This window comes from Engystomops pustulosus, chromosome 1 (assembly GCF_040894005.1).
Source record: "Engystomops pustulosus chromosome 1, aEngPut4.maternal, whole genome shotgun sequence".
In the NCBI taxonomy this organism is placed as follows: Eukaryota; Metazoa; Chordata; class Amphibia; order Anura; family Leptodactylidae; genus Engystomops; species Engystomops pustulosus.
This window is the reverse complement of record NC_092411.1, coordinates 191,923,187-191,949,435: the sequence shown is the minus strand read 5'-3', so window position 1 is coordinate 191,949,435 and position 26,249 is coordinate 191,923,187. Positions and strand designations below refer to the sequence as shown.

Below are 26,249 nucleotides of genomic sequence, written 5' to 3'. Positions count from 1 at the left end.
CGAGCATCGGGAAAAGTTTAACTTGAATAACGAGCACTCGAGCATTTTAGTGCTCGCTCATCTCTAATCATCAGCAACATTTCTATAAACTACTATACAGTAGTATTGCAGTATATAGTATTAGCAATCGGACCCTAAAGTGTTAAAGTACCCTGGAGGGTCTGAAATAATGATAACATTTAAAAAAAAAATGTAAGAAAAAGTTTTTTAAAAAATTTAAAAAATAGTAAAAAAAAGGTAAAAGTTTATGATTTTTTCCCCGGCGTTTAACCCCATAACGGAAAATAGCGCCTAAAGTCGAAAGTGAAATTTTTTTGCCATTTTGAAAAAAATAAAAAATTCTATAAAAAGTGATCAAAAGGCCATATAATCCTTAACATGGTAGCATTAAAAATGTCATAGAAAGTTGCAAAAAATGACATCACATACAGTACTGTACACTGAAATATGAAAAAGTTATTAGTGCCAGAACATGGCAAAATGAAATTTTTTTTGGACAGGTTTTAATTTTTGTAAATGTATGAAAACATTCTAAATTTGGTATCCCCGTGATCGTACCGACCCAAAGAATAAGCTAGTCATGTCCTTTGGGGCCCACAAGAATATGGCGCAAATGTGTTTTTTCATCATTTTCACTGCATTCAGAATTTTTTTCCCGCTTCCCAGTACACAGCATGAAATAATAAAAACCATCACTATGAAGTGCAATTTGTTACGCAGAAAACAAGTCCATACACAGGTCTTTACATGGAAAAAATAAAAAAGTTATAGATTTTTGAAGGTGGGGAGAGAAAAACAAAAGGTCGTTAAGGGGTTAAGAGTACAATGGCTTCCATTTTCATTAAATGGAGGAAGTTTGAAATGACCACAACTCTTTCTCAATCTCGTTGAGATAGGTAAAGAAGAACCCCAAGATCACTGCGGTTGAGCTACAGGAGACCACTCTGGGCTTTATGGCAGAGTCTGTCAATGGAGGCCTCTCCACAGTGAAAGACATATGAAAGCCTGCAGTGGCGTAACTACCGCCGTAGCAGCCGTAGCGGTTGCTACGGGGCCCGGGGATGCACGCTCTCTCTAGCAGTGCTTTGCCACGGCCTGGGGTAAGTGGTCCGGGGCTGCAATGCCGGGTGCCTGCCGGATCGTGCCCCCGGGGCCCTCCCTCTCTGTGCATCTACACATCTCTCCTGGCCCACCCACCTCTTTCCGGGATCGCCTGCCTGCTCATTACCTTGACCCGCCCCCCAGCCACCTCTCTGACCCGTCGCTCATCACCCTGGCCGTAAGAACGACCATGCGGGTCTATTCTCTATGGAGAGAGGAGGGGTGAGCCGCGCTCACCTCCCCTCCTCTCCAGCGCGCCCGACGTGTGCCCGCCATATATATTTTAAGGGAAAGGGGGGCCCAATGCAGAAATCTGCTATGGGGCCCAGTCTCTCCTAGTTACGCTCCTGAAAGCCTGCATACAGTGTGCAAAAAACACATGAAGGACTGCCAGACTATGAGCAATAACATTCTGGTCTGATGAGAAAAAGGTTATACTTTTGGTGTTAATTCTAAGCTGTATGTGTGGAGAAAACCAGGCACTGCTCTTCACCTGCCAAATACAATTCTAACAGTGAAACATGGGGGCGACAGCATCATGCTATGGGGGCAGGGACAACACAACTGGTTGCAATTGAAGGAAAGATAAATGTGGCCAAGTACAGAGATATCCTGGATGAAAACCTCTTCCAGAGTGCTCTGGACCTCAGCCTGGGCCGAAGGTTCACCTTCCAACGCGGCAATGACACTAAGCACACAACTAAAATAACAAAGGAGTGGCTTCAGAACAACTCTGTGACCATTGCTGATGCCAGAGCCCTGACCTAAACCCAATTGAGAATCTCTGGAAAGACTTTAAAATGGCTGCCTACCAAGCATTAATTTTTGAAAGTCAGATGAACACTGATCAGTTGATTGCTTCCATAGCAGTGGTATACATAAGCATGCAGATAACAGTAAAAATCGCAGCAGCGAGCGTACATATATCTGAATGGGAATCTCATTGCTGGAGAAGGATAAAGTAGTTCAAGGGGAAAACTAATATCCTGTTGAACTATATTCTGTATTGCTCTAATGTTGTTCATGTTGGAGGAAGCCTGCACAGACGGGCAGAACGTGTGGGGACTGCTTTCTGCCCCTACTATCCCCAAGCTGGATGTTTTAGATACTGAGGTAATTATGACTATCTTGGAGACTATACACTGATTACCCTCTCTAGCACTCTTTATAGTTATTTGTGATTATCCCTGATATAGTCTAAGTGATTTATGCTGCTATGCTATTTATATCTTCTTATTACACATCTAGCGGATTTACTCATTATCTGGATAGTGGGGCTTGTTTAGCACTCGGTTGTGCTTTTTAAATGTTTTTAAACAATTTTTGTGATTAAATAAAGATGTAATTCTCATTTTTGAAAATATAGTGGACATCTGTCTTCCTAAAATTTAGTTAGGGGATACGATCCATAGTTTGTAGCAGTGTCCCATGGCACTTTGATAACAATAAACATGGGCAGCCTACCATAAGAGTCATGTTGAGTTAAGTTGCAAAGGTTTATTATACCAAGAGTACCACAATCACTTTTACATCTATAAGAGAGGCATTAAGATACCATTATACCCTCTATAATCACCAACAGTTAAAGACAGTGGATTATGCATTTCTACACTCTGAAATGTCCCGCTGGACAGGTCATTACTAAAGGTAACTACAGTTAGTCTCCTGGTTGGCTGGAGGGAGTTTGGCCAGCTTCCCTATGCTACCTTTAGGCATCCTACCTTTTTAATTCTTTGCAACAGTTATCCTTTGCTGCCACCTACTGCCAGAATGTAGTAATGACAGCTAAAGTATAGTATGCCTAATTTTTAAGGGTTAACATGTAATGTTTTGCTATGTTTAAACATTTGTAATCTTTTCCTGCAGAATCCAAGCTAGTGATTGGTTGGCGTTTATAAATTCTCTGTCTGGATTTATGGTGGTCTTTCTGCTAGGTCTTTCTCTGAACTCCTCTTGTCTGGAGATAGGACTAAGGCCCTACACTACGGTTGTGGGGACGTGTATTCAGCTGTAAGCTTGCAGCCATGTATACGTCCCCATAGATAGCAATAGGTTACCGGCAGTGCCACGCGTGTGGCATGTTCTATCTTTCACCATCTTACACCATGAATCCCTATGGAGAGGGGAGGGAGAGGGGAGCAGTGCTCACCCCTCCTCCTCTCCAGCGCGCTTTACTGGCGAGCATACGGTAATGCAAATGACCTCCACGTTTACTTAAATCACCCAGCTAGCCCTGACCAACGTGGACAAGGCCACCCTATTCTGGGCCACAACTACAGCCATTCTGCTCCCTGAGAATCGAGCTGCCCCCCACTGAGGTCAGGCCCATGTGGGGTAACGTTGCACAGTCTCTGGTATGCAACCAGGTACAACAACACTCAATTAACCAACTTGAATGAGTCAGAGTGGGAATTATTAGGGCTATAGTCTTCATCTGTGTTTTGTGGCTATTTGCTACGTGGTAAGGACTAAAAGTTGAGAATAATAGTATCGCCTGTGACATTACTGTTGCCAAAAGCTTTGCTTGTTGTTCCATAATAATACAAGTAATATGTTCCATAGCATGCAGTACCAGGAGACATCCAGTGTGTTTATGTGCTACAAAATGTGTTGTCTGGATGTGAACTTCCCAAAGTAACCTCTCCTCATCTACAGAGCCATTATCAAAACTAAAGCATGTCATTTACAAAACCTCAGTGCTCAACATCAATTCAACAGCCTTGTTCTACAGTTTAAAAGGATGTGGCCAAAGATTGTAAATGCTTTTTTAAGCGCATATTGTGCCCTTCTATTTTATTTAGGAACATATTCCACAATACCTGCCCTTGTGAGTAGCATTGCACAAAATGAACAATTCATGTATCATGAAAACTGCCCCGCATATAATGCCCCTTTCATGTAGTTGCTCTGCTTATAATGCCCAATTCCCTCAGCCCCCCATAATGGCCCATTGTGACATCACAATACCCTATACCAGTGATGGCGAACCTATGGCACGCGTGCCAGAGAGGGCACGCAGAGCCCTCACTGCTGGCACGCGCCCGATCCTCCTAACCACTGCCAGGTGCGGACAACCACTGTCCACACCTGGTTGTCATGGCTGCTAGCAGTATCGGAGCTGCGCTCCGCTACTGCTAACAGCCATGACAGAGCAGGGTGCTGACACTTCCTGCTCTGTCACTCCGATCACAGCAGCGCACAGGACGGTAAGCGTCCCAGCGCTGGCAGCGAAATGATGTCATTACGCTGCCAGCGCTGGGCACCTTACTCTGTGTGCGCTGCAGTGATCAGCCGGAGGAACACCGAGTCTGAGGTGAGGTTTTTTTTTTTTTAACTCAGTGCTTCCACGGGGCATAGTAGATCAGCAGGAGGCTGATTTCCTGCCCGCTCCCGCCCCTCCCCTCCCCTAAGCAACCGGCCCGAAACTCACTGCCCCGCTACCACAAGCCCCCGCACCCGAACCCCAGCCCGCTATCGCAAAAAAAACTCCGCCCACTACTGCAATTTGCCTGCCCGAACTCCCGCTGCTCTCACTACCCCCCTCCCCCCAACTCCGGTCACTGCCCCGCATCACCCCCTCCCCTGGAACTCATGCCTCATAACCCCATTGCCCCGAACTCCAGATGCTGCATTACCCCCCCCCCCAAGCCCTAACTCTGGCCGCCCACCCCCTGCCCATCTACCCTACTGACCCCCCCGGAACAACAGACACCTAAACTTCTGCCCGCCAGCATGGCCGCCACCTTGGACAACTAAAGAGTAAGTAACATATGTATTTCTATGTATGTATTTATGTATATGCATATTATATTATATATTTATATGTGCATTTATATATACCTGCATGAGGGCTTATTTTTTGCGTAACATATTTTACTTATTTATTATTATTCCATGTCGTGTACTGGGAAGCTGTAGATTTTAATACTTTCGCTGTGCGCTCCAAATCATTTGTCTCCTTTATTCTTTGGTTTGTAGATTTGTAGGTTTTATTGTGTTTTAATACTTTTTCAATAATTAAAACAGTGTATGAAAAAGAAAATAGTTTCGCCATCTTGTGACGCTAATAACTTTAGTGCACGGAGCTGGGGAGGTGTGGTTTTTTTGCTTAATGAGCCGTTGTTTTCATTGCTATCATTTTGAGGACTGCGTGACCTTTTGATAACTTTTTATTACTCTTTTATGTGATGTAAAATGGTGTAAAAGTGGCGTTTCAGTGTGTATAGGACTGCTGGAATCCGAGCTCAGACAGTCCTGTGTAAATTGATTCTAAACTAAACCGTCAGTTTTATGGTTAAATTGCCGTACTGGCACTTTGCGATAAGTAATTAGGTTTTGGGTTGCAGTTTGGGTACTCGGTCTCTAAAAGGTTCGCCATCACTGCCCTATACCCTATTCTGGGGGCCAGATCTTAGGCGTTGGGTGATTCGGGCGGTTGCATGACCGCATGACCGCCCAAATCACCTACAATGTATTTGGGTCCAGGCTCCCTGCGCCGTGTCCTGAAGATTTGCTCCAACTTCAGTCTATGGCAGAGCGAGGGAACTATAAGTTCCCTGCTCTGTCATAGATGATCGGCAGAGGTATACAAAGATGGGTCGGCACCCTGCTGCTGGCGGCGCAGCATGTGACTTCACTGTTCCGCAAAGTCACGGCGCCACCTTTGCCAGGTCATCGCCATCTTGGTACAACTCCGATATCCACTACCCTGACACATCGAGGGAAGGGAAGGAGGTCGGTGTGCATCGGGGGAACGATGGAAGGTGAGTACAATTTTATTATTTTACCTAGGACTGTATATATTTATAATAGGAGTCTGTATATAGATAGTTATTAAAGGGGGTGTATAGTGGTTGCTACGGGGCTGTATATAGTGATATGCTAGGGGGCTGTATACAGTGATTGCGGGGGGTGACTGTATACAGTGATTGCTGGGGAGGTGTATATAATGATTAATGGGAGCTGTATACAGTGATTTCTGGGAAGCTGTATACAGTGATTTCTGGGGGGCTGTATACAGTGATTTCTGGGGGGCTGTATACAGTGATTTCTGGGGGAGCTGTATATAGTGATTTCTGGGGGGCTGTATACAGTGATTGCTGGGGGAGCTGTATACAGTGATTGCTGTGGGGCTGTATATAGTGATTACTGGCAGGTTGTATATAGCGATTGCTGGGGAACTGTATATTATTATTGCTGGGGGGGGGGCTGTATATAGTGATTGCTGGGGGAGCTGTATATAGTGATTCCTGGGGAGGCTGGATACAGCGATTGCTATACCCTGGCTGGACTACATTCAAAAGGGGCCCCCACTAGATTTTGCACCCAGGGGTGCAACCTTAAAAAAGAGGGGGACAATAAGAAGGGGAGTTGCTAAATGGGCAAAATTAGAGGGGGTCCTACAAAATAATAGGGGAATCTGCTTGGGGGCACAATAAGAGGAGGAGCTGCTGGAGGAAACAATAAGAGGGTGAGCTGCTGGGGGCAGTATAAGAGGGGGAGCTGCTGGGGTAGACACAAAAAGAGGGGGGACTGCTGGAGGAAATAATAAGAGGGGGAGCTGATGGGAGGTACAATTAAATGGGAAGCTGCTGGGGGGCACAATAAAAGGGGGAGCTAGTGGGGGGCACAATAAAAGCGAGAGCTAGTGAGGGGCACAAGTAAATGGGAGCTAGTGGGGGGAGCACAATGAGAGGAGGAACTAGTGGGGGCGCCAATAAGCGGCGGAGCTGATGGGTGCACAATAAAAGTGGGAGCTGATGGGTGCACAATAAGGGGAGCTGGTGGGGGCACAATAACGGGGAGCTGATGGGGGCACAATAGGAGGGGTGCTGCTGGGGTGGCACAATAAGAGAAGGAGCTGCTTTGGTGGGAGGGGGAACTGCTCGGGGCACATTAATATGAGTACCAGGGCGCACAATATCAGAGGAAGTATAATGTGTAACAGGGAGCTGGAGGGAGATAATGTGAGCGGGAGATGGCAGGCCCTATAGAGGAAATTATACTGTGTGGGGGTGGAGAAAGGGGCAGAGCAAAAGGCGTGGCTTAGGCCAAATAAAATGCCATATATCCCCTGAGGAAGCTGTGACGGAACAGCGATACACGTGGAGTCTCTACCTCCATCAACCACATGGACTTTAGTGATATGCATTTAAACTTTATTCATTTTTGATATATTATATCTTACAAGGGATTGTTTGCTGTTGCAATTTGTTTGATATTGTTTACATTCCCATGGGTTGTGTGTTTTTAAATATGTTTTAATTTTACTCTAAGAAATGATTACAGTGGTTTTCTTGACACCAGCCTGGTTATAATTGAAAGCATCTGATTTCTGTTGTTTACCCATGTATTTGGGGCCAATTGATGGTTAACATACCATATTAGTGATAAAATGCCATTGTTTAGTCCCTTTCTCTCTGAACGAAAGTTGGGAGCTATTCTTACAACATCGCTATAATATTTTATCAGAAGAAAATAGATTAAATAATATTTTAAAATATTTATTTTCAAATTTTAAACCCCAAAATATTTTGATCTAAAAGACTTGATTGACTCAACAGGTCACTGTATGGTGACACGAGACTCTCCCTGTCCTGCAGAGCACAGGCTCTGGGCCCCAGTGTGTAATCAGCAGCAGCTCAGAGCCGTACAATTAGCGGCACATAGTGGGCGCCTGGCAACCTCCCCGCTCAACTCTCCAGTGCATTCCCCTCCAGTGCAGCTACTCCCCAGTCACGCCCTCACCAGCTGAGAACTATGCTCCCCTGTCATTGGTTGGGATCGCATTCCGTGCCTGCCCCTCATCAACCATCCCGTCCAATCACCGCACGACTTCATTGACAAGTGTGCACTATACGGTACCGAACTCACTCTGTGAGAATATCACTGAAATACGCTATAACTTACGCTTCAACTTCCCGCTGCTATCTTTTCCAATTACCTATGAGAGACCCCGCGAAAAACCCCGCATGTGGTTCACTCAAAACAAGCGGACGGTCTCCGCCAGTCCCTCGTAGCCACGCCCCTTCGCGTGTGGGCGTGTCGGGACGCGTTTGGTGGGCGGAGTTGGAGGGGACGAGCGCTGCAGCAGGGAGAGACGTGCAAGTACTCGGAGGCTGGGGCAGCGCTGGACTCCTGTACAGATAGCAGAATGTGACTGACCGGAGGAGTGCTGCGAGCGGCCACCAGTTGTGGTAGCCATCGCTTGTGAGGGACATAGACGACACCTCATGGACACTGGACGCCTGGTGTGAGAAACTTCGCTATGGCTGCCCAGTCCAGGTATGGGGCTAGGGCTGTGTGCGGTGTCAGCTTGTCTGGGGTCAGGCTGCCTACGTCACAAGACGCCTGTAATAAGGGACCGTTCTCACTGCGTTATTTATACGGTCCGGGGTTGCGCATCTGATAACCGGGGGAGGTTGCGGCTGAAGAGGCGATTAACTCTTGTGTGGAAGAGTTGTCCTGACGTATGACAAGTGGTGGCCTCCCAGACAGGTGTGCCTGGGGGGCTATTATACATAAAGGGGGGCACTACGTAATACTCCCCGAGTGCTGGCCCTAGAGTTAGGAGGATATAGTTTAGCTCAGCTTGTATAGTGTATGGCCATGCTAAGTATCGCCTATGTGCTTGAATGCTAGTTACATATTAGTGATCTATATCTCACTATTTTCCATCTGGCCCATGTGAGAGCCATATTGCTCAGGATTGAGAACACCCTGACCATTTGTCCAGAGGTGGAGGATCACTCTCTGCCAGCCCATCCTGTATCCAAAAAAGTGTTACAAGCTAGAGACTAGAGAAACTTTAGACAGTTTGGGCTTAGGAGTATTAGATTTGTAAAACATATTGGAAATCAGCATAACCTATTGTATACCACTATACAGGCGGTCCCCTACTTAAGGACACCCGACTTACAGACAACCCATAGTTACAGACGGACCCCTCCGCCCACTGTGACCTCTGGTAAAGCTCTCTGGATGCTTTACTATAGTCCCAGACTGCAATGATCAGCTGTAAGGTGTCTGTAATGAAGCTTTATTGATAATCCTTGGTCCAATTACAGCAAAAATTTTGAAACTTCAATTGTCACTGGGACAAAAGAAAAAAATGTGTCTAGAACTTCAATTATAAAATATACAGTTTCGACTTACATACAAATTCAACTTAAGAACAAACCTCCAGACCCTATCTTGTACGTAACCCGGGGACTGCCTGTACATACAATATATATATATATCTGTAAGTTAAAGCCCCCATGACAGCTGGAGCGGTGGGCTCCTGACTTCATATTTCCAGGCTGTGGTGACTGAGAGCTTTGCTGAACCAGCAATTATCTATTTGCTGCCTTTTATAGTGCGAGCAGCTCTCGGCCTTTTCTAATGTCACTATTGACCTCCCCTCCCCCTTTTCAGTGACCTAGAAACTTTAATGGCCATTTGAGGTTACCAGAAAAGTTAGACAGATGGCACATTACCTTTGTCAGTCATGGGACTTGGGCCTATCAGTCAGTGACATAAAGTACTAGAAGGCCTAAGCAGACCGTGGTTATAGTTTGCTTTGCGATGCAATACCCATATATGTTGTTAGTTAAAATATTTATGTACAAGTTTAGGATCCTTTTCAGCTGATCAATCTGATTCTTAAATGAAATACCAAAACTTTAATCCCTATTGAGCATGTGGAATCTACACTGGTACATTTAAATTGGAGGGATGAGGGGGTCTGTAAAACATTTAGTGAAAATCTCTACAGTTTTTCAGTGGAAAGCTGTATCTGTTTGACTAGAACTTCTCAGAAGTAGCTGAAGTGGACCTGATTTCCGCTGTGCACTGCACTCCTCCTCCCTCTCCCAATAGTCCTTTCTAAATGATTATCAGGTCACACCTATATACTATTGACTCATTTACTCAGGGGTTTTGGGCACCCCTGTTTCTATAAGCAATGGGTGGCTTTGGCATTGTGCTCCAGTGATCAAACACTTATCCCTATTGATTATATTTAAATGTAGTTAGTGGAAAACATAGGACAAAAATCACACTTATTTGCATTGGCAGCATACTGGATGGAATTCAGGTAAATCCCATCCACACGCTGTGATGAATGAAACTCTCCGTATGATTAGAATCTGCAGTATGTTAATTCTAACTCTGTGTCCAGAATTCAACCTTTACAATGCAAAAGTTGAGCTCTACCCTCTTGCCGCAGCAAAATTGCTCTTTAAAAAAAACATCCAAAACTGTGATGTAAAGGGAGGAGAGGAAGCCACTATAGGTGTCTGGCAGCTGCTTATTGAAACAAGCATGTGTATGGGGATTGGGAGTATTCATTTATTGAATGGGCATCTTTTAACATCATATGAGGGTAATATTTATATATAGCAAATTTTTACAAATTATAGGGGACATACACAAATAAAATTCTAGATTAGAGTACAAAGAGCTATATGGGACAATAGGAGTAAGAGGCCCTGCTCATAAAAGCTTAGTCTATGAGGATGAGGGGGGTGACACAAGGTATAACAGCTTGTATAATGATCCAGCCATTCTTTATAAGGAAGCAAAAGAATATAATTTAATAAATAAAAATGCTGCAGCTTGAACCAGCCTTCAGCCGCCATCTTATATACAAAGTGCAATGCCAATGGGACTGCAGAGAAGCCTGGAGCTTGTCGGATATCAGATGGGAGGAGTACACATGATGGATTAGTAAAGAGAGTTGAAATTTCATGCAGTCAGCGATTGTGATAACACAAAGATAAATGATATCCGGCTCTATCACAAGGAACACTCGATTCCAGGAGCATGGACCCTCACTCCAGTCGGAGTCATTGATGACTAAGGACGCAGTTGAGTCCAAAACGCGTTGGATGTTAATGATGTCCATACTTTTAAAATGCTGAAAAAAATGAAGATTTTACTGAATATAACGCCTTGGTTGGATTAAGCTTGATCGTGTGATAGAATTGCATAAAGAAATCTGTTTTAAGAGCACGTTGGAAACTTTGGAGGTTGGGTAGTAGTCTGATAGTCTAGTAAAGGGCATTCGAGAGAATTGGTGAAGGAGAAGTCCTGGACAAGTCCTTGGCAGATGCTGTATGAATATAGAAAGTTGTATTTGCAACATTCACTTTCAAGAAGTGCTGCCGCTTAATTCTATTTGGTACTGTGTTAAGGAGATTGTATTCTATCCATAATCCATTAAATGCTTGCATTTGTGCCCCACTTGTGGAACCCACTTTCTTGTGTAAATATATTGAAATAAATTAGAAAAGAGCAGCCCCCTTATAGGCAATGCAATGTGTTAACCACCATACCTGGCACGACCAATCTGGCCTGGCAGTATTGTTCAAGCAATAGTTAGACTCGGGGGTCATACACGTGACTTCTGTATATTTGGCGCATACACAAGTAGCTCGCTCACTACTGAGTTGTAACTGCAAATGCACTTCAAATTAGAATATAATTTCTTACTGATAGGGTTCAGTTATTAAACTCTATGAAACCATTGGGCTACTTGTTGCACAAATATATATAGTAAGATTCTGTTTATAAATGCATTTTTTGTTAAACATAAGATGCAAGTATTTCCAATCAAAAAACACATTCAAAGGCACAAAAGAGATGACTTAGTCATGTTTCATGCATTAATCTTACCTAGCAATCTTATGGTTTATTTCAGCTCAGTATGTGGAGCTTCTTATAAGATTCCAGCTCCTCTATATAGGATGCAATCTCATAAATGTTGCCTAACCTACAAAATGTTGGCCTTCACCATATTAATCTATCTTGCAATCTAAATTTGCAAAAGCTTGATATTTGGCAGGTGATCCTGATACTGCTCCTGGTTAGGGTCCTTTGACAAGCTGATCACCCTTTCCTAACATATGATGCTAGAAAGATAGTAGGATAGTAGTAAAAGAAGTCTGACCTAAAGCACAAGCAGTTTTCCCACCTGGGAAATACAATTTTGGCTTGAAATTGGGCATCTTATTGTCAACTAAAACTTTTCTCGATCACAGTTTGTCACCTGTCATAAACAGGGAAAATTCCAGCCAAATATGTATATTACATAGAAGACTCCTGAGCACTGGCTTATAGTGGACACCTTATGTTTATATGCCCTGAAAGAAACTGCCTCAAGTTGCCTCAATAGAATAACTTTTTCTATAACGCAGACGTGGTACAGATGTTGGGCCTAGTGAACCTCCGTTCAATGCTGTTGTGCCAGATGTCGTTGATGGGAACACTCATTTGTCAGGATTGAAGAATATTAGTTTGTCTCGGTTTGGCCTGTGATGTTTAATAAACTTATACATAAACATGCATTAATTTAATACAAGCACTATAATAAATTCTATGTAAAGACTATTACTAGGTTTTTTTTTCCTTTAAAGGACATCCACCACCAGGATAAAAGACTGTATGCAAGTGAGACTGAGGGGCTCCAGGCTCCATTAACACCTATGGAGCCTGGAGACCTTCAGGCTTCTGTGCATACAGTCCTTCATCCTGGTAGTAGATGCCCTTTAAATGAAATCCAGAGTATCTGGTGAAAACCCACGCAAATGCTAGGAGAACATACAAGCTTAAGCAGCTGTTTCCCTTGGCTGGATTAGATCTCAGAATAGATGGTAAATCCACCTTTTAGTGTTAATTTATATAAATCACACTGACCTGTTTTCAAACATTGAACAGAAACAAAAGTATAGCAGAAAACAAGTAGGACTAAGTTTGTTTTTAGGAGAAGACTCCCTTACATTTTATTTCTGCCTGTGGTCAGAGATATGGTGGCCAAATCCGGCAATATTGTACCAAAACTACAAACCACATGAACTTCCTGTTGCAAGACCTTGGCAGACATCCTTGTATATACAACTATGATTAAAGTTTGTGGTTTAGCTTTATTAAAGGGCCTAATGTAAATCATTTTAGTAATCTATTGAAGAAGAGTCTTTCATAGATCCTGTGGGCCATGTTAAGTGTCCAGAAAAAGGTCTGGCTTATAGATTTTTGAGATTATCTTAAAACCTTTTATATTTTCATGGAGTGTTTTCTACACTGGCTTTGTGTTCTGCAAACTTGTGTTGAATAATACAAAGTTTAATAAGTTGACACAACAGACACTTTCCCCTTTTTTTCCTGTTTTCAAAATGTCAACAAAATCTAATGCTTAATGGCTCATTTGAAGAGGCGTGTGACAGTACAAAAAAATCTCTGGTGTGACAGCAGTGTGAGCGTGTTAGCAGTTCTGGAAGGGACGAAGGGCAGAGGATTGATATGTGATACAACCATAACTACTTCTAAGTTGAGCAAGTGAACAGTCAGTTCTTGATGTTTTTAAAGCAGGAAAAATAGGCAAGTATAAGGATCTAAACAACTTCAGTATAACAAAGGCCAAAGTGTAATGGTTAGATCACACATGTTGACACAAGGCCCTTGGGAAAAAATGTTGTCCACCAACTCATTTAATGTGGCCCATGAGGTCCACGCCTGGTAAAAACCTGATTTGGCTTTTAAATTGCCACAGCAGCTGAATGGCTGAATATTCTGCTCCTCCAGGGCCACAATTGACCCAAGCACATGAACTGATGTTTTGTCTTTAAAGGTCAGCTAGACACGACCACCCCTCCCTAGTTCTTGAGAATGTTATATTTTTATATATCAAGTATAATCGGCTCCTTAAATAAAACTATTGGGTTGATGTGGCCCTTAGAGTAAACGTGTTTGACGCCTTTGGGGTTGAACATTTTTCTTGTTTGAGAGATGTGACAATTGGTTCAAATGCAGACTTTCATTTCACAGACCCTAATCTAAGGGAACAACAGTGGGCTATGCTTGAAAAACAAGTTTGATCAATAGAGGCCCCACCTTGAAAGTTAAGGATCTGCTGCTAACGTCTTGGTGTCAAATACAACAGCAAAGCTTCATAGTTCTTGTTGAATCCACACAGATGGGACAGATCCTTTTAGTGATTTGGATGATATTTACTGTAGTAAGCAGGTGGAATTGATGTTGTGACCAATTTAATGTATGTGGTGGTGCATGTTGAATCCTATCTAATGCTAAAAGTAGACAGATGAAACAAATTACCCATCTACTATTTCTTCCCATTCCCTCGACCATGTGCACAATTGGCTCCGACCATAGATAATAGATGTATGGCTGAACTTGCCAGATTCAGCAGGTATTGAGTCATTTTCATCCAATGTCTTGAGGTTTGTTGTCTTTATATAAGGTTGTTTATCGCTTATTAACTCTTGCACACAGCCGTGTGCCCAACATGTCCACTGTAAAAGCTCATAGCTCTATAGAAACCTGAGAGATCCAGCAGACTATGTGAAGTTTTCTATATTTTGAGACCCATCCTCCAAGCTTGCTCATAGTGTCGTAGACCTCTATTGTGGCCGAAATTACAGTCTTGTGCATGGGGCCTTTAAAATATATATATTATGGGGGTGTGTGTGTGTATATGTATGTTATGAGCCATGGACTCCTGCACTCGTAACCTGTTTTTGGTGGCCACCATAAGCTCCGTATTTCACAGATCAAATACTCCTGGTTGTTTAGCTGTGTGTTTCTATGAACCATTGTTTGTTTGCTACAGTTGTTGATTTGATCACGTTGTGTTCTACTTTGTTGGCAGTTTAACCCCTTAAGGACGCAGCCATTTTACAGCTTAAAGGGGTATGTGAAGGAATATGAACTTCTGACACAAAAACCCAGAATGATATAAATAAGTGAATACAACAATACTCAGTGTCATTAGTCACAAAACAGTGCTTAAATAATTTGATTTTATGATTTACAAAATGTATGGCCTCTCTAAAGTAGGTGGAGTTATCACCAAGATGGCCACCACTGGAAACTACCAGATTCTTCCATGATCCTTTAGTTCTCTGTAACTCCTCCTCCCTCTTATGCTCTGTGCTGCCAGTGATGATATAACAGACTTTCTTGCTCTGTTACCATAGTAATGATGTGTTACTGCCATCCCTGCACATCACCGCAACACTGGTCATACTGGATGCACTGCAAGCAACCGACTACAGCCAAACGTAGTGGTGATCACATGACCTGCCCAGGCAGGTGCAGGACATGTGATGTGGACATGTGACCAGCGACCATCTTCTGTCCTATGTCTGCTCCGCAACGGACCGCACGGAGGAAATTAACGGACTGATTAAAGGGCCAGTAGCATTTTCATTCTCCATCACACTGTATGTGCACAGCATTTTCTGCTAAAGGGAGCAAAATGTTAAATAAGAACCAATTACACATTGGCTTATATTTTGAGTACCCATTTTTATATAAATTATGCTTATTCCTGGAATACCCCTTTAAGGCTCAGCCCCATTTTTTGTATTCTGACATGCGTCACTTTATATGGTTATAACTTTTGAACACTGTTACTTTGCCAAGGGATTCTGAGACTTGTACTTAATTTTAGTGGTAAATTTTGTCTAAGTTTTGCGTTTCTTTACAAAAAAAAAATGAATTTTTTGAAAAATTGGGCATTTTTGAAATTCAAAATCATTACGTTTTCAGGCAGATAGATTTACCACCTAAATAAGTTGCTGAATAACATTTCCCATATGTCTACTTTACATTTTCATAATTTTTGAAATGTCTGGATAATTTATTTTGATGTCACGCGGCTTACAAAAAGATTATCGATTTTTCATATTTTCAGAATGGACTATTTTGGGGATAATTATGGTTTTGAATGAAATTTTAAATATTTAGCATTAAAACCACCCTACATAGTCAACCTATTTTCAAATCTGCCTCCCCTTTTAGCTTTTAGGCTCCATTCACACGAACGTATGGACACATATATACGGCCGACGTATATACGGCCGATATACGTCCCCCATACACTTCTATGGGCGCACGGCACCCTACGGGAGCGGTACGGTGCAGCACACGTGCGGCACCGTACCGTTCCGTACCCGGGAAAAAGATAGGACCTGTCCTATCTTTTCCCGTAGTACGGCGCCGTGCCCCATGTATCCCTATGGAGAGGGGCGGGGGTGAGCTGCGCTCACCTCCTCCTCCTCTCCCCGTACACTGCCGTTGCCCGGTACGCTACGGTACGGGCGGGCAACGGCAGTGTGAATATAGCCTTAGGAAGATTGTTAAGCTAATAATTGAATCAAAATGGAGGTGAAATTTATAATGGTCAAATTTTGTCTGTTATACGTTCATTTAGCCCTGCAATTTATCCCGATTACAGAAACCCCCCACACGTGGCCATTACTTGATTTATGGGCGCACAGTGAGGCGCAGAAGGGAAGGAGCGCCCTGCAGCTGCCAGGATTTTACTTTCCTCATTGGCCCCTTTTGTAGGCTATAAAATTTTCGCTTTTTCATTATTGGGGTCATGTGACGGAATTTTTTTTTTTGCGGGACGAGATGCTTTTCCAGTGTTACCATTTTGGGGTTGGTATCCCCAATTGTTGAAAATTTAGGAACTTTCTTTTGAGGGTATGAGCAGAAAAGCATCAATTCCGTACTGGATTTTTTACTTCTGGAGTACAGAAGTTGATCTTTTTGTTGCATTTTTTTGTGGGATTAAATAGGTAAAAATCATAATTTTGGCAGGTTTTTTAAAGGTGCAACCCGGGGATGATAGTGGTAGATGACCTCTGACATCCCGCGACCCCGCACACTCAGTGCCGTACTGGTACTGCGCTAATCGCGGTGCAGAGCGCTATGGGGTTAAAGAAAGAGGTGTGACAGGTGCAGTTCTCTGTGTTAGTAGAAATGGGGAATTCATTTTTTTTTTTTTTTTTTTTTTAACTGTTACAGCTGTTTATTATAGCCTAGGGCTAAAATACAGTAAATTACCAACATCCAGAGGTCCGTTTGTAACTTGGGGTTGTCTGTAGGTCGGGTATTCTTAAGTAGAGGACCACCTGTATACAGTTCTCTGTATGCAGGCAATGGGGTTTTCTCGGGCTGGCATCAGTCATATTTCTGTAGTCTATTCATTGATCCAAATTCCTATCACTTCCAAGTTAACTTTTGATCCAGTATTCTCCAATATCCTTGATGTTTTGTTTTGTTTTTTTTTAAACTTTTTTTTAATTTTTTTCATAAACATACATATAATATTCCAACATAAAAATTTGTACATTGGGATTCTTGCCTTAGCCAAAGCAGGTTATTTTAATTTTATTTACAGTCTTGAGTCTTGTTGCTAGATTTCTCTCTGCTTTGGTACAGGTTTAGTTTGCATATATATGTTCTGTATGTTAAAGCTGGCATTAATAATACAATCTAATATTATACTGCTTATCATTCAAAGGCTTATTGGACATAGGTTAACATGTAAACCGTTGTAAACACAAAAACTGTAACCATAACAACAGTGACCTGAGAACTCAAAATTTACTCTTGGTGGTAAGGGTTCACTATCCATAAGTCCCAATCTTTTTTTTGGTATTTGTTTTCTTCGAGATGTATGTACAGGCGGTCCCCTACTTAAGAACACCTGACTTACATACGACCCGTAGTTACAAACGGACCTCTGGATTTTGGTAATTTACTGTACTTTAGTCCTAGGCTACAATAAACAGCTGTAACAGTTATCACAGGTGCCTGTAATTAAGATTTATAGTTCATCCTGGTTCTGATGACAATCCAACATTTTTAAAATCCAATTGCCACTTAGACCAAAAAGATTTTGACTGGGGTTACAATAATAAAGTATACGGTTCCGACTTACATACAAACTCAACTTAAGAACAAACCTACAGACCCTATCTTGTATGTAACCCGGGGACTGCCTGTATTTTTCATAAATGCAGCTGGTGTTTATTTGGTTCACTACTTCACATATGTTGGGGCGGGGAATTCATTTTGGACCGTAGACTGTATCTAAGCTGCATCTTATACTATTAAAAAGAAAAAGGTGTGAAATGTCCAATGCATTGGGGTAGAACATCTATCTTGCTTGAGGGACATGTGACATATGCTTCTTGTATATAATATATATATATATATATATATATATATATATATATATATATATATATATATATATATATATATATATATATATATATATATATATATCCCCCCTTTTTTATGATGAAACAAATTGTGTATTGATGTGTCATGAGGAATTTCTTAGTCCTACAAGTCTATTGCCATTTATCATGCAGTACATACAGTCTTCACGAGAAAAGCCTGACTGTAAACATATCTCTGCCATAAGACTGCATACTGAAAGTGCAGAAGTATCTAGCAATGGCATGGAAAATTACTATTCTTTCCAATAGAACACTGCTTAACTTGGCTAGCTCAGCTAAAGTAAAATACAGGGCATAAAAAGTGCTTGTACTGTGTGTGCTCGGTGGCATCACATGATTGCATGACAGGCTTGGGGACGTCATCGGTGGCTGGGCATCTTGTACCACGATGGCCTTTCAGGCATTGACATTATGCCTGGGTAATGTTAATCGAGTGACTGCCAGTTTATTGCTGGTTGTTTGCTCAGCAGATAACTCCTTGTTGGACTAAGAAAACTACATAACAGTGTATTGTGCATTGTAGGCTGAGGATTTCTATAGGAGATAAGGTGTAATCAAATATTTGAGTATTATGGAATAACAGCCCTCAAAGCCTTCATAATATATTGCCTTGTATAGACAGATGGTGGTCAAATGTGTAATAAAATCTTTGTTGAAGGTCTTGATCCATGCTATCTGCAAGACGTTAATTGACTAGTCTTGTCCTTTGAGATAAGGGCACAAGTAGTTAAGTATAGAGACCAATCCATACCCTTTCTTATTTAACCATTGATTCCCCTCACTAATATTTACAAAATGTTGCTGTTCAGAGATATTTGTTTCTGTGGTACAGAATCTGGGCAACATCTGCAAGGAGCTTGTGTTTTTGCCCAAGTTATTGTTTTCTCCTACACTCCAAAACTGGCAAGGTGATTTATCATTTAGATTGAGAGCCCCAGTGGAGAAAGGGACTGATATTTTTCTCAGTACAGCATTGTGTGCTGTGACACTATGTACATGAATACCTTTCCACAAAAAGTTGAAAACAACCATTTTGGAGCAGTTTTACAGATGTATATCAGACTTCAAAGGTTTATAAGTTTAGGGTTCCACACTTACAGCAGGTGTTTTTGCTTATATTTTTACATTATGTTGGTTTCCCAATTGCATTATGGTGTGTGTTTTTTAATTGCTGATTTTTTTCCCCACTCTTGGGAATGTGTTTTAGTAACATCTGTTGCTTACATAGCAGCACTGCTATATTAAGATCTGTCCTTGAGGGAAAGGAAACCTGTCCTTGTAAATGAAGCTTGTTTTCTATAAAAACCTGCAAAAGCTGTAGCTATGGGTTCATGTGGTGGTTTTTTTCAGGGGTTTGTGTATTTTTATAGATGTGGCTTCTTATAAGATACTACAGGAGAGGGCAGGGGCTGGGGAGCGATGTGAATGAATAGTTTGAATGCAATTTGAGGAGACTCCATCAGATCCTACAAGTCCAGCTACAATCCAGGAATATAAATGCACTTTATATTTATATTCCAGGATTATACCCAGTCCTGCTGGTATTAAAAACCCACACAAATGTACAAAGCCCCCCCCCCCCCCCCAAACACTGTCTACAGTTTTGTATGGTCCAAACTGCAGTTAGATTCCCTATCAAGGATATGTTCACATTGCTGTTGGTTTATAGATTTTTTTTATTAGAATTACAGAACAGTGAAAATAACAAGTGCCAGGTGTTGTTGTATGACCTATTACAAGTGTTGCTTGACAGGCCCTAGTGACTGTAATGGACTGAGGTCACACAAATTATTTTTCAAATGGAGAGAAGGAAATTGGTCACCATCGCTTTGAAATATTGAGAAATTGAAATCCAACACGCCCAGTCCCTATTTTCTTCAACATTTTCTGTTAGGATATAGAAGTAACCCACCCCCCACACATTTCATTGCAGCCCAATTTCACCACAATTGTTAGGATTTAACAACTACTGTATATACTGGCGTATAAGACTACTTTTTAACCCCTTAAAATAATGGCTACAGTGGGGGGTCGTCTTATACGCCGGATATACGGGGGCCGCACTGTGTGAGGTGGTTTTTTTCCCCGTCAGCGCGCAGAGAGCCGCTTCCAGTCCGCCTCTCACAGTCATTAGAAGAGGCTTAGTACGCGCTGACGGGGCGGCGCGCTGTATGCTAATGCAGCCGCCTTGTCACAGCGGTCGGCGTCACAGAGCTGGGGGTTACAGACGGCACTTACAGAAGCATGTCGGATCTTCATTATTATCGCAGCTTACAGTTATGATCACCAGGCACTTGCTCTCTTGTTTGTTTTGCAAAGTTTTAAGCAGACTTTTTTTCATTTGGGAGAGGGGTAGTCTTATACAGTGAGTATATACCAAATTCTATATTTTTAGGGCAGAAGTTGGGGGTCGTCTTATACGCCCAGTCGTCTTATACGCCGGCATATACGGTATTTTTTTCATATGTCGACAGCAGTTTTTAGGATCACAATCCTCCTATTGAAACTCTGAGCAACAATGTGTTGACATCCTGTAATTATTTTCCAAAAGCAAGTGACTAATCTCTGTACAAATAATCCAAAATATGTCACTAACCACTTACCAATTTACCTAACCTTTATATAGGTCTTGCGAAAGACCTGGTTAGACCTGCAGTTACTACTTGATGATATAGGAAAGGAATGAGAGCTGTACTATTTATGAATGCCACCTGAAACCTGTAAGGGAATCCGTCAGGTCATTTGTCCACTGATGGACAGTAGAATTTTGCAGGATAATATACATCGGAAATACATATTCATAGAATTGTGTTTTCCACAGTAATCTGGGTATTAAATAGACCTTAAACACATCTGGAATACTCTAAATACACATACATTTTAAAATGAGCTGAATGAAAAAGTTGCTCAGTCGACTTCACTATGTATCATCACAGAACTTCTGTTGGCATTTGTGTTGTGCAAGAATTCGGAGCTGTAAATCTGGTCATATTGGATGCACAGACTTGTCTTTTCTTTTGGCTGAGGGATTTTTTTTTTTACAAGCGCCTGTGACGTTTGACCAGTCCATGTGATTAATGACGAGTCAGCTGTACTCCATACAAGCCTCTCCAAGTGGTTGCCATGGCAGTATCAAGCCGCATGGAAGTCCAAGGCATGACTAACCAAAGACTGCTGCTGCTAACTCATATCTGACCGAAGAGCTAATTCAGCATGCATGAAAAGTTAGTGGTGGTAGAGAGTCCTATCATTGAGACCATTTAAGGCAAATTAGATCAAAGTATTGATATGACATATCACTGATGATCTTGTGGAAGTGTATGTAGAGCAGTGGGTCCTTTAGAGTCAATTGGAATGTTCCTGAAGCTTTAAATGTAACAAAAAGCAGCATTGGCAGCTATGGGCATTGGATAGCAATAAACATAAGAGAGACCCCTGTTGCTGTGGACCTGTAGATCTTTAAGGATGCCATATATGATGCTCTTCTTTGACAAGTCTAAACATTCTATGTAGCTTTAAACATACAGCTGCCTATGACTTGTACATATTGTAGCTACTCAGCTCTTATCTCGGCACAGCAGATTAACTGTACCCAGCACTTGTATTTTTGATAAGTCTCAGAAGCTGATGTTGCAAATTTTTAGGAAAAAAGAAGCTGGTGAAGCAGGTTACTGCCCTCATGTCCATTGCTGTAATTTGTGGATTTTGAATTTTATCACAAACTTCACTACGGTTTTTGGTTACTTTTATGTGACTTTAAACACAATTGGACACAATCTGCTGTAATTCACTTTGCCTAAAATAATCTCCCCTGCCTTTCAATCCAGTGTTAGTGGCCAGGTGCCTGCTACTGAAATTCTTGTTTTGCAAGAATTTCACACAATCTTTGGAGCAGATCCCTTTTACAGCCTCATCACTGACTGACCCATCTTAAAACTTGTTGTGCAAGTTCTCCTGAGTATGGAGACCCCCAACATGTGGACTGTTACTTGTTGTATGGGTGCGCAGCAAGGTGCAAAAGGGCAAGATGGTAATGCAACAGTTAGCTTTGCCCTGTAGGATTTAATGGTTTTTAGATGGTTCATGGGTGCACATTTGTGAGATGTAAATTATTTGTTTTTCTGTTAAAGGGGTTCTCCAGCAACATACAAGATGGCCCACATCCATAGCTCAAACTATGACAGGGGTACAACAGACCCCATTATCCTGATGCATGGGGGTCCCATCGCTGAGACCCGCAACGATAAGCAAGTTGACCCCTATCCTGTGGATAGGGGTTTACTTGTATGTTTCTTTAGAACCCCTTTAATGTTGCCAAGCAAGGGCTTATTTTTTGTGGAATGAAATGTATTTTTCATTGTTCCTATTATGGAGTGTTTTATGCCCTATTTCTATAGTTTATGGCAATTTATGCGGGACAAGATAGGTAAAAAATATTTTTGTGCCGTTCATTGTGCAGGTTTATTAATTTTTATTGAACAGGTCATTAAGGATGTGGCGACGCCATAGATGTGGGGTTCTTTTATAGGGAGTTTCACATTTCTGTTATATGTACATTTTATATGTATAGGGGCTTTTAAAAAAAACTTTTTTACATTTTTTTTACTTGAACAAGCAGTCATTCGTTTGCATAGGCTGACACTGCCTGTAAATTCCATTTACTATAGACAGCCCTGTTAAACTTTCCATTGCACTTTTTTCCCTCTTTACGATGAGTTCTAATTAAATTAACAATATTCTGAAATCTTTGTGTCCAAACCAGGATTTGTAGCTTGTATCCTTGGTTTTTAGTTTGCATTTCAATACTGGGATATTCTTAAGGCAAGCCTGTATTCGGCAAGGAATTCCCCAGTTTTCACACTTCCTCACATAACTGACCACGTTGACTGTAGACGTGCCTTTTCATGTATTAACAGATGGGGGGAAGCAGAAAATACCAGTGTGGTAACACTGACAGACACCATTTCTGTCCATGTTTCTTCAGCTGTGTTAGTGATGCTTTAGTATATAGATGGTGCATTTCATTTCAGTTTGTTATGGAAGGTGGAAATGTAAAATGAGCACATGGAACATGTACAGCACATTTTTATTAATTCTGTCTGCATAGACTTTGTGTGTTCTCGATAAATTTGCATTTTGTTATTATTTTCTTAGCAGCTTATACAATGAAGACAGAAATTTACTCCGCATTAGAGAACGGGAGAGACGGAATCAGGAAATTCTTCAAGAAAGAGATCCTTTCATTGACAATGCTCCACTTTTTCCACAACCTTATAAGGTATATTCATAAAGCATAATGGTCATTGTATATCTAAAGCAGGTCCATAACCACCTACAGAGGCATAAGTGATTTGATGATTAAGAGAAATGAACTAAACCATATTTACCTCCATAGTTGCTTAGCAGAGCAGCTGCAGTTAAGCTTGCTGTGAAGTGAAATAGATGGGTTTGTAAGTTCACTTGGGAAATAAGAGGCTCCAAGGGGTTGGCAAATAAGGGGAAGCTGCTATTGGAAAGATCACACCAAATCTTGAATTCACTTAGCAATTTCTTTCATGTGTCTGCTTCTCTGAAGAGGTATGTACAGGGCATACATTTTTTTTGTATCTTTTCTTATATGTTGACCATGCAATGGAAATGTTTGTTGGTTTATGCAGCCTTTTACTCTTTATTAATCTATTTGCATACATCTCGTGCCTTTCTGCAGAACACAACACATTTGCCCACAGGATTGGATTGAAGTGCATATACACATCCAACGGAGAGGCCGGTGGATAAAACATGAACTACCTGCCCAATTATTAAGGGAGGAATGGTCTATGGTAGCAGCGGAAACACCAGACACTTATGACCTGGATACACACAGTAAAGATTTCAGACCTTTGTAACTTAAAAGGATATTCCTAGCTGGGCATTCACATTTTATATTATTCATCTGTCCTATTTAATTTCTTCATTTACAGGTCACAAAAAAAATTTAACCAGTGTCAAGATAATTTCCCATAAATTTTAGTCATGTTCCTTAAAAACAAGATAGCTGTCCTTGGATATGACCAGCTCTGCATTCAGTATCTCCTGGTCATTTCATATGCAAAAACAATTTGTTTATTTGCAGTTGCCGTATATACTAGTGTATAAGCTGAGTTTTTCAGCACAAAAAATGTGCTGTAAAACCTCCCCTCGGCTTATACACATGTCAATGAAAAACAAAAAACTTCCATACTCTCCCTCCGGAGCCCGATGGTCCGCGTGGCTCCCGCGTGATATTGTGTGCCTGCGGGCAGATCGCGTGGACGCGTATCTGCCGGCTGATACAACACAGAGAAGACTGGAGACTGGCCGCGGGGAACGGAGCATCAGGGAGCCGCCTGTAGGTGAGTATGGAAGTTTTTTTTTTTTTTTTTTCAATGTGCTTGGCGAACGGGGCTGGCTGGCTGTATACTTCAAGGGGGCTGGCCAGCTATGTACTGGGAGCCTGAGACCAATGCAGTCAATGGGTTTTCCCAGTTTTTGGTGGTAAAATTAGGGGCCTTGGCTTATACTCGGTTCGGCTTATACTCGAGTATATACGGTACTCTAGCAGTGGTGGTCCTTCATTTCTAAGGGCTATTCTTTCTTACTAGGGATAAACGTGTGGACATTTCATAGTAGTTTGAACGTCCTAGAGCATGATGGAATCAAATGACGGGTTCCCTTCTAAATTCTACAGCATTTCTTTAAAAGTGATACTTTGTTGGAAAAAAAATGTTTTGCATTTATTTATCATTTATTTTTTTTTTTAGACAAGCAAAGGTGACGAGTTATCTAGTCGTATACAGAGCATGCTTGGTAATTACGAAGACGTAAAGGAGCTCATTGGTGCAAAATCACATCAGGACCTTATTGGCATCCCAGTTGCTTCACAGGGAAGACCTGATAAACACCCCTCTTCCCACAATAACAGCAGTCAGTTTATGGGGCCTCCAAAATCATCTAGTATGCCTATGGGGCATAGAAATAGGCCTCGTACAGCTCCTGTGTTGTCCACTGGTGAACCCGTGAAATCTCATGTCCAAAATCATAATCTTCAGAATAATAGAAAACAGGAGCAACAATCAAGAACCATGTCTGTAGAAAGAGGTGGAATACAAGCTCAAGATCAACGCTCTGCAGTACAGTCTTCTTCACCAGCATCGATCTTGGCTCTTTCACCTCTGTTGTCATCAATGTCTCCTCCTGTTGAGCCATTGTCCCCATTACATTCCACCCATCAAATTGATTCCAAGCCGCGCAGTGGTCAAAGCCATGAAAAATCTTATACCCATACCACCAAATCCCCAATTATCACAGATCCAGCTTCCACCACTGTTGCCAACTTAGTGCCTTCATCACAAACCTTCCCAACTTACTTAACTTCAAAAATACATACATTGCCTCCAAAGCCCACAGCTTATGTACGTCCTATGGATGGTCAAGATCAGGCTCCCACTCTTTCACCAGATCTAAAGCCACTGCAAGAGGACTATCATGAGGAGATTCATGAAACTCATGCTGATCTTAAACCGAACGCCAGGGACAAACTTTCCAGATTGGAAATCGCTTCAGAACATTTGGAGGTAAGTTATTTTAAATTTGCTTCATTTTACACTTTTCTTATGGATGCAGTTTTGCAAATTATAATGGTCCAAACAAAGTAATGAGTTTTAATTTGGCTAATAAGTAAGAGCCCTATTTCAAATGATTACTTGTTTCAGCTCCGTTTCCTATCTGTCTCCTTGAATATGTGTGGTTGAGTTAAATTTAGGTATTTTAAAGACTTCTCAATATGCTCTATTAGCTTTGTCTTCTGTTTAATGGGATGTCAAAATCTGCAATCAAGGTAGAATCAGGAGTCCCCCTCCTCCGTACATATAAGAAAGTGGGTTAAGCTGACAGACCACTAGTGTTTACTGTTGCCTTGGGGTTCTATACAAGTGGAAGGCTTACAAGACAATATGATGCATGATGGAAGAATCATTTACTTACCCTTTATGTTGTTAGAGGGGTATTCCCTCAAATAAAAGATTCTTAAATATACTCAGGATAACAAAATGACACATTCTGTAATTCACTTAAACAAAAATACAGCACTTC

At 41.7% G+C, this 26,249-nt stretch overlaps 1 protein-coding gene across 3 annotated transcripts in view; it reads left to right on the top strand.

Annotated features, from left to right (window-relative positions):
- Positions 1 to 8,080: 8,080 nt before the first annotated feature.
- The window catches only part of AFF1 (ALF transcription elongation factor 1), an 85,963-nt gene continuing 67,794 nt past the window's right edge, over positions 8,081 to 26,249 (top strand). For 2 of the 3 annotated variants that reach the window (XM_072116531.1, XM_072116524.1), the window contains exons 1-3: positions 8,081 to 8,385; positions 23,292 to 23,415; positions 24,920 to 25,732. In XM_072116531.1, coding sequence (XP_071972632.1) covers positions 8,369 to 8,385; positions 23,292 to 23,415; positions 24,920 to 25,732 — 954 coding nt within the window. In that variant the 5' untranslated portion in view covers positions 8,081 to 8,368. The remainder of the gene's footprint in view (positions 8,386 to 23,291; positions 23,416 to 24,919; positions 25,733 to 26,249) is intronic. The other variant, XM_072116534.1, reaches the window with a different exon arrangement.